Consider the following 9,487-nt stretch of genomic DNA (forward strand, 5'->3'; position numbering starts at 1 on the left):
TGGGTTTCCCAAAAGCATCGTAGCATTAAGGTCATCTTAATTCCAATTAAATGGATATAAAATGATCTTAGTGCTAAGATGCTTTTGGGAAACCCAACCCAGGCTGGGTACTCTGCACAACACAGATGTTTTAAATGATACAAAGCAGATGCAGGTCCTATTCTTCAGGCCTGTGGGGTCAGGAATGTGCACTCCATACTTGATGACCTGCTGAGTGTGGCTGCCCTGAAAAAAGCCCTGGCTGCTGGATATGGTGAGGCTTCTGGGACTGTCATGACAGCGGTCACTCGAAGTGTCCGTCAGCCGATCACATTTGACTGCAAGACTGGACCCTCCTCCGGTATAAACTTCTGCTTTATCGGAGTCCCCTCTTGTCCATGGAGAACTTCTTGGGATTAGTTTTCCAACCATATACACCATTGTGACCATACTTCTGAACCTAATCTAATGTGGTGCACCAGAGGATTCCACACTCGTCCTGAGGGACTGGCCCTTACTGGATGATCTGGAGAAGCACTTGTCTGACATCCTTGGAATGTCAGTGGCCAGCGGAGAAGAGGTCAACTTATACTTGAAACCAGAAGTTGAAAGAGATATCACCTGTCTGATTGTGAGAGCCATGATGAAGTGCCATCCCAGTGGTTACTCTGGAAGATACCCTGTGAGACCTGGTGACTGTGGAGAGCACTGCAGAGAAGATGAGCACAAAACTGGAACATAACTACTGGACCATAATGTGGAGCAGCGATGTAAGGCACTGCATGTCAGTGCTAGAGGCATCACTACAGACCCTGGTTTGATTCCAGGCTATCACAACTGGCTGTGATTGGGAGTCCCATAGGGTGGCACACAATTGGTCCAGCATCGTCCGGGTTAGAGTTTGGCCGTCATTGTAAATAAGAATTTGTTCTCAACTGACTTGCCTAGTTAAAAGGTTATATAAAACATTTATGATGACCTCTTTCTACACATTATTGACACACGTGTGTACATCTTTCCAATTGACCCTGCCATGCCAGTGCTGGGTGAAGATGTGTGGAATCACTTCTGCTTGGCACAGCAGCTTTGGGTTGTTATCTAAGATGAATTAGTCAAATCTCCAAAAAGCAAGTGATCATAAATCACCCAAGGAGGGAGATTTCCTCTGCCGTGTTTGGAGGGCAGTGAAGCGAGTTAACCTATGGCTGCTGTAGACGGATCAGGAGCGAGGACTGAAATACACAGTCATTGTTGGCCCAGTCTTACATTATTTGAAGCAGCCAAATCAAATATTTGTTATACTTTAATCTATATTTTGTCATTTAAAGCATTGTTTACATAAATAAAATTGTTTATTCATTCCATTTACAGTGTTTTTCAAATTTTCTTACAGTGTTAGAAAATATTATGCTAAGTGGAAAACCCCCATACAGTCAGTTACAGAAATGGGACAACATTTTTGCACGAGCAGTTTAATTCAGACACAGAAAAGTTTATTAAAGGGATAGGTATACATCAACCAACAGAAAGCAGAAACAGAAATAACAGCATCGGAGAGCATTCAAGTAAATCAATTTGAATTGAGACTCAGCCAGACTACACCAAATAATACACAGAAAAATAATACATAGTACTGTATAATCTAACATTATGATTTCATTTGCAAAGCTCAAATAATCAGCTAAAAAGTTAGTTTTGTCGAAACCAGAGATACATGATGCGAGAATCGCTTATGTATGTCTCAGTGATCCTTGCTTCAAATAATAAAGGGTCAACATTTCAGCTCCTCACGCATCACTTGGTTTTGAATACTGTTGTCAATAAGTGAAACTCGTCACTTGGTATATGGTATTTTCGAGATGAAATGATTAAAAATGGTTACAAATCAATCACATACGCATAATAATTATGTGTCACTAGAGTTCTTCACTATTTACGTCGGTTGAAGTGAAATTGCAGAGCACTGTTGCATACAACAACCAAATGACCCTGGACTTGAGAGCTGGTGAGATAAGAACTCTCTCCTGTTAGACAATGTTTCATAAACTGACTATACTTGTCAGTTATTAGGACATCTGTCTAGTCATTATCGGTATGACAGTATGAATGAATAAAAAATATGGAAGATTCATTTAACTAAAACTGAACTTGATAGAGGCATTATAATCAATGCAGTGCATGTAAAGGAATTCTGGGCGATCGAGTCATTTTACTTTATGGCATGCTTTTGGTAGTGCTATACAGACCATACCTAAGGGAAGAAATGGAAAAATGTACTGTACTTTCAAAAACAAATGGTATGTACAAAACAAGTGAATTCAAACTACTTTGTTAACTCACATTGGAAGTAACTTTACAATATTGACACATCATGCCGTTTTGGTACCCCCCCAATAAGTACAAATCTTTATAAGAGACCACTAGATTTGTGCACAGCGATTATATTGCAGAATCAGAACACTGTTGGACAGCTTCCAAAGAGGAAGAGAGCAGACGGACATAATCCTACAAGTGATGAATATGTACAGTAGCAGATGAGTCACAAGGCACTGTCACTTGACCAGTAACCAACGTTACGATGCCAATGTCCCGCCAACAATGTTCTTCTCACGCATAAGTCCTTGCTTGTAATGCCCAACAGCTTTAAGTAGTGCAAAGATGAAAGTGCTTTATCTCACAGTTGCATCAGCGAACATATACACAAATAAAACAGTATCTGTTTCACACAGCTAAAATGGAAGGACAGAAAAGCCTGAAAACCTCAGCAAAAACTAAAATTGTATGCACAGATGTGGTCTGTAGTCAATAGACTCGGTGTCCCATGTTAATAGACCAGGGTGACAGTGGTCTGTTAAATGAACAGGTAATACGTATATATTATTTACCCTCTGTAATACTATCGGCGGGTGAAACAAAAAAAAAACACCACAAAACATGCAGTTTGCAGTCTGATGATCATCATTACTCCACTGAAAAACAACTCTCCCGTATGGAGTTGGTTGGCTGTGTAAGGTTATTCTTTCTGCTAAAAACTGACAATAGTGACCATGTGATGGTGACATGAAAAACATGCAGGTATGGATGTAGAGAACAGAGAAGGACAACATGGTGATTAGGAACATTAAGAAAAAACAGGATTCACGACACAAAAAATGATACCAGTAACAATAAACTATCAGCCAACTACAATATTTCAAAAATATTTTCAATAAACGCATTTCCACATAATTAGGACCAGAGATGGAGAAATGTCAACTCCACTATTGTCATTTGAGTCTGATAAGAGTACTTTAATGCAAAACATTTCAGTGTTATTACCCTATAACCATGTGAGAACCAATCAAAACCAGTGCCACATTGGATAATCGCTCTTCTGGTTACACATACCTTTCTGTATCTACATGTTGGTGAAGATAACTACATTTCTGTACTGTAGATGCATGCATACATGTACGCCTTAGGAGGTTCAGTCAGTAAAAGTAATCATCTTTTCAATTCAATCACATTTCAGCTCTGTTTCAAAGGGAGAGAGGATAGAGCAGTAAAATTAACAGCTGGTAATAAACATCTATGTGGGTATCATGTTTCCAGTAGGAAACGTGACAATGTGTTTAAGGCCCAGTGCAGTCAAACACTTCATTTCCTTTGTTTTATATATATTTCAAGACTGAGGTTGGAATAAGGCTGTGGAATTGTTAAAATTGCAATAATGCCCTTTTAGAGTAAGAGCTGTTTGAAAGACTGCCTGAAGTTTAAGCCTGTTTTGGTGGGATGGAGTTTGGCCTGCCTGATGACATCACCAGAAGTTAAATTAGTCAAAAGACCAAAAAGAGAGTTCCAAACCTTTCTGACAATAACAGCTAGTTTTCGGTTTTCCCCAACCCACTCAGACCACTCCCTGACAGTCCTAGCAAAATTCTTGCTTGAGAAATTGCTGTTTGCTAAGAAGCTGTTTGTTTTCAATTAAAATAGTTTTAAAAAAAGAAAATCGCAGTAAGGTACTTAATTGTGACCCAGAAATGATTAGATATTAAGATACAAACGGCTGCATTGGACCTTTAAATGCGATTGGGACTTTCTAGTGTAGAGGCCATTTCTCCCTGTTCCCCTGGCTGGAATGTAATTATTTGAGAAGCGTGTAGCGAAGTCAATGCAGAAAACAAATAAAATCTCAACCACAACGATCCCCTTCCCTACACAATCATTTGGCACAATAACACAAAACAAACTACTGATAAACCACCAAAAAAATGTCTATTCTAGTGGAGAGTGGGTATGAAATCAGACTTCTGTAGAGAAAAATACATCTCTAGCAGAGATGCACTTTCAATTAATTAGTCATTCATGGCCAGTGGGATCCTGCGTGCTGGTTTCTTAGAGGAGGTGTGTATTTACAAAACTGATGGTGAAACTAAACACACAAAACAGCAAATGAAACAGGGTAACATTTACTTAAGATGATGACGGAATAGAGCTTGATTTGAAAACAGAAACAGTGTCTTTAAAAAATAAAATATAAATTTCATTATCTTCTGGTCATCCAGGCCTTGTCCAAGTCAAGGAGTGCAGAGTTGTGGTCCAGTCATGCAAGCTAATACCTGTGAAACCCAAAAATGAACATAAACCTAGCAGTCAAATGTTTGTACTGTACAGCATACAAACATTTACTTTACCTTAACTCGATTGGACCAATGAGAACATGCATGTTGTGGCTGTGGGGATCCATTGCAGATAAATCGTACGTAAATCTGATATTTGGGTGTCATTTAAAGGGATCTAAGATGGATGATTGTACCTGTAGTAGTTGGGTTTGAATGGGCCATTCTTGTTGAGACCCAGGTACTTGGCCTGCTCATCTGAAAGCTCAGTCAGGTGGGCATCAAAGGTGGGAAGGTGCAGGCTGGCAACATACTCATCTGAGACAATCACAACACACATACAATTATAGAAATGATAAACAATGTTTTATTTTATTCAATGTAACGATTTGTGTCAATGTAACGGAATGCCACATTCATGTCATCAGAGGAAATAAGTAGGGCCTCAGAAACCAGTGGACGTGGTTTGAACAGCTTGTCCAAAACAAGCACTTGTGAAACAGTATCATTATGTCCACAATCACAGAGTGAGTGATTAAACAGCTAGAGCAGGAATTGATGCATGCTGTCAAATCAAATTTTATTGGTCACATAGACATGGTCAGCAGATGTTAATGCGAGTGTAGCGAAATGCTTGTGCTTCTAGTTCCGACCATGAAGTAATATCTAACAACTAATCAAACAATTTCACAACAACTACCTTATACACACACAAGTGTAAAGGAATGAATAAGAATATGTAAATCAAAATATATGGATAAGCGATGGCTGAACAGCATAGGCAAGATGCAGTAGATGGTATAGAGTACAGTATATACATATATACGAAGAGTAATGTAAGGTATGTAAACATTATATAAAGTGGCATTGTTTAAGTGGCTAGTGATACATTTATTTCATCCATTTTTTTATTATTAAAGTAGCTAGAGATTTGAGTCAGTATGTTGGCAGCAGCCACTCAATGTTAGTGATAGCTGTTTAACAGTCTGATGACCTTGAGATAAAAGCTGCTTTTCAGTCTCTCGGTCCCCGCTTTGATGCACCTGTACTGACCTCGCCTTCTGGATGATAGCGGGGTGAACAGGCAGTGACTCGGGTGGTTGTTGTCCTTGATGATCTTTTTGGCCTTCCTGTGACATCGGGTGATGTAGGTGTCTTGGAGGGCAGGTAGCTTGCCCCCGATGATGCGTTGTGCAGACCTCACTACCCTCTGGAGAGCCTTGCGGTTGTGGGCGGAGCAGTTGCCGTACCAGGCGGTGATACAGCCCGACAGGATGCTCTCGATTGTGTATCTGTGAAAGTTTGTGAGTGTTTTTGGTGACAAGACAAATTTCTTCAGCCTCCTGAGGTTGAAGAGGTGCTGCTGCGCCTTCTTCACCACGCTGTCTGTGTGGGTGAACCATTTCAGATTGTCCGTGATGTGTACGCCAAGGAACTTAAAACTTTCTACCTTCTCCACTACTGTCTCGTCAATGTGGATAGGAGGCTGCTCCCTCTGCTGTTTCCTGAAGTCCACGATCATCTCCTTTGTTTTGTTGACATTGAGTGTGAGGTTGTTTTCCTGACACCACACTCCGAGGGCCCTCACCTCCTCCCTGTAGGCCGTCTCGTCGTTGTAAGTAGTCTAACACTGTGTCTACCACTGTGGTGTCGCCTGCAAACTTGATGATTGAGCTGGAGGCGTGCATGGCCATGAAGTCATGGGTGAACAGGGAGTACGGGAGGGCTGAGAACGCACCTTTATGGGGCCCCAGTGTTGAGGATCAGCGGGGTGGAGATGTTTCATACCCTCACCACCTGGGGGCGGCCAGTCAAAGTCCAGGACCCAGTTCGCACAGGGCGGGGTCGAGACCCAGGGTCTCAAGCTTAATGATGAGTTGAGGGTACTATGGTGTTAAATGCTGAGCTGTCGTCAATGAACAGCATTCTTACATAGGTATTCCTCTTGTCCAGGTGGGTTAGGGCAGTGTGATCGCGATTGCATCGTCTGTGGACCTATTGGGGCGGTAAGCAAATTGTAGTGGGTCTAGGGTGTCAGGTAGGGTGGAGGTGATATGATCCTTGACTTGTCTCTCAAAGCACTTCATGATGAAGGAAGTGAGTGCTACGGGCGATGTTTAGCTCAGTTACCTTAGCTTTCTTGGAAACAGGAACTATGTTGGCCCTCTAGAAACATGTGGGAACAGCAGACTGGGATAAGGATTGATTGAATATGTCCGTAAACACACCAACCAGGTGGTCTGCGCATGCTCTGAGGACACGGCTAGGGATGTCGTCTGGGTCGGCAGCCTTGCGAGGGTTAACACGTTTAAATGTTTTACGCTGGCTGCGGTGAAGAAGAGTCCGCAGGTTTTGGTAGCGGGCCATGCCGGTGGCACGGGCGGTTTTCTTTTTGAAGTCCGTGATTGACTCTAGACCCTGCCACATACCTCTAGTGTCTGAGCCGCTATGAGTCTACTTTATCTCTATACTGATGCTTAGCTCCGCCTTGCGGAGGGAATAGCTACACTGTTTGTATTCGGTCATGTTTCCGGTTGCCTTGCCCTGATTAAAAGCAGTGGTTCGAGCTTTCAGTTTTGCGTGAATGCTGCCATCAATCCACGGTTTCTGGTTGGGGAAGGTTTTAACAGTCACTATGTGTGTATGTGTACATCACCACCGATGCACTTGCTAATAAACTCGCTCACCGAATCAGCGTATACATCAATGTTGTTGTTCGACGCTATCCGGAACATATCCCGGTCCACGTGATCGAAGAAGTTTTGAAGCGTGGAATTGAGTAGCTAGCTAGACCATAACATAATAATTATAACTACTACTACAGCCACTATTTCTCTGTATTCTCATGTAATGCTCCAAACACATGAGGATATAATAAGGACTCACCCATCTTCTTGGGCAGCAAGTAGACATCCTGTTTGTAGCGGCCCTCTGGAGCATTGTACAGCTCAATAAGGGCCAGAGCCTGTTGGAGAAATTAAGCACCATACACAATCATCTGTATACACACACAATTTCAGGAATAGACACATCAATAATCACATTATACAATGTACTCGTGTGAACACACAGAGCCCCGTTACTTTTATTTCACCTTTCTTTAACCAGGTGGGCGAGTTGAGAACAAGTTCTCATTTGCAACTGGGACCTGGCCAAGATAAAGCATAGCAATTCGACTTATATTCAAACAACATTTTATAAATACCCACACCGTTCCTGGAAACGTCGAATAACCCCTGAACCTTTTTAGAAATGCCATGACAGCAGTCTAAATATACAGCTGTGCATGTAAATATACTTTTCTTAATGTGCCAAATGAAAGGTGTTATTCGATGCACAAATTGTCACTGAATGAAATATGCACTAGGGGAGAAGGCTACACTATGCCATTGCTTCCCCTGTCCTAGCTCTATCTAATCTACATGAGACATGCTCAGTTCAGATAAGCCCTCCTTAGCCATTCCCGGGCGGTTTATTATTAGAGATGACACTGAGGTCAAGGCACACTCTTATCATCTACCATGGTGGCCTAATTATGGGAGGGAATAGACCACATAATAACCCACAGACTCCTATCTGGTAGCTAGTGTTGGGTTGAAAGAGGCAGTGAGGGTCTGTATTACCTGCTGCTATCTGCAGCACTACTTTTTTTAACCTTTATATAACCAGGAAGGGCTCATTGAGATTTAAAATCTGTTTTTCAAGAGCGTCCTGGCCAAGATAGGCAGCACCAAGTCATTACAAAAATTACAGACAAACAACATGAAAAACTACAAGAAAAAAAAATCATAGAATTCACAAGAGTATAACAAAATCAAAAACAGCAAAATAAAAACATTGATAGGTCAGGCAATCAGTCTCAAAATCATTCATCAGTGATTTAAAAATACCAATCTGGACAAGTTCTTCCAGTTTAAAAGTATTTTGTAAGGCGTTCCAAGACGATGGCGCAGAGTACATAAAAGCCCTTTTACCAAATTCAGTTCGGACATTTGGAACAGTTAGCAGGATAAAGTCCAGCGAACAAAGAGAGTACCCACCACATTTCTGAACAATAAAAATGCCCAAATAAAAAGGAAGTAAACCCAAAATGGCTTTGTAAATAAAGGTATACCAGTGCCTGAGCCTACGAGTGACTAGAGAAGGCCAGCCAACCCTGGTATACAAAGTGCAGTGGTGCGTAAGGGTTTTGCAGTTTAAAATAAATCTCAAAGTGCCATGGTAAAGAGTGTCAATTATTCTCAAACACTGAGCGGAAGCATTCATATATAAAATATCCCCATAGTCTAGTAAAGGCATAAATGTAGCTGATACTAGCCTCATTCTGGATTCAAAAGATAAAAACGGCCTTATTCCTAAAATAAAATTCAAATTTCAGCTTTAATTTTTTTGTAAGTTGTTGAATATGCAATTTAAAATAGAGGCCGTCATCAATTAAAATTCCAAGATATTTATATGAGGTTACAACCTCAATCTTCTTGCCCTGAAAGGTAGTAATAGGTGAAAGGTTCAGAGGTCTATTTCTTGCATTAGAAAACACCATTAGTTTAGTTTTGTCAGTACTGAGGATAAGCTTCAATTGACACAAGGTATGTTGAACAGTTTGCAAGTTCTGGAAAGCTTTTGTAAGAGACGAGGCACAACAGTAAATAACAGTATCATCAGCATAAAGATGAAGTTGCGCATTTGACATTTTTGTCTAAATCATTTATATAAATAGTGAATAAGAGAGGACCAAGAGCAATTAAAGACAGACAATTTGACATAAGCCCATCAAATTGAGTGCACTGAGTTCTATCAGACAGATAGTTAGCAAACCATGCAACTGCATGCTCTGAAAGACCTACACTTGACAATCTCTGCCTTAGTATAGCATGATCAACTGTATCAAAAGCCTTAGAGAGATCAAT

General features: G+C 41.0%; 1 protein-coding gene across 2 annotated transcripts in view; it reads right to left on the minus strand.

The window, feature by feature from the left end:
- Positions 1-1,450: 1,450 nt before the first annotated feature.
- The window catches only part of LOC135541967 (S-adenosylhomocysteine hydrolase-like protein 1), a 64,265-nt gene continuing 56,228 nt past the window's right edge, over positions 1,451-9,487 (minus strand). For both annotated transcript variants that reach the window (XM_064968496.1, XM_064968498.1), the window contains exons 15-17: positions 7,464-7,542; positions 4,775-4,895; positions 1,451-4,577 (exon numbers count right to left, since the gene is read on the minus strand). In XM_064968496.1, coding sequence (XP_064824568.1) covers positions 4,571-4,577; positions 4,775-4,895; positions 7,464-7,542 — 207 coding nt within the window. In that variant the 3' untranslated portion in view covers positions 1,451-4,570. The remainder of the gene's footprint in view (positions 4,578-4,774; positions 4,896-7,463; positions 7,543-9,487) is intronic.

The sequence above is a fragment of the Oncorhynchus masou genome, chromosome 6 (genome assembly GCF_036934945.1).
Source record: "Oncorhynchus masou masou isolate Uvic2021 chromosome 6, UVic_Omas_1.1, whole genome shotgun sequence".
Lineage (NCBI taxonomy): Eukaryota > Metazoa > Chordata > Actinopteri > Salmoniformes > Salmonidae > Oncorhynchus > Oncorhynchus masou.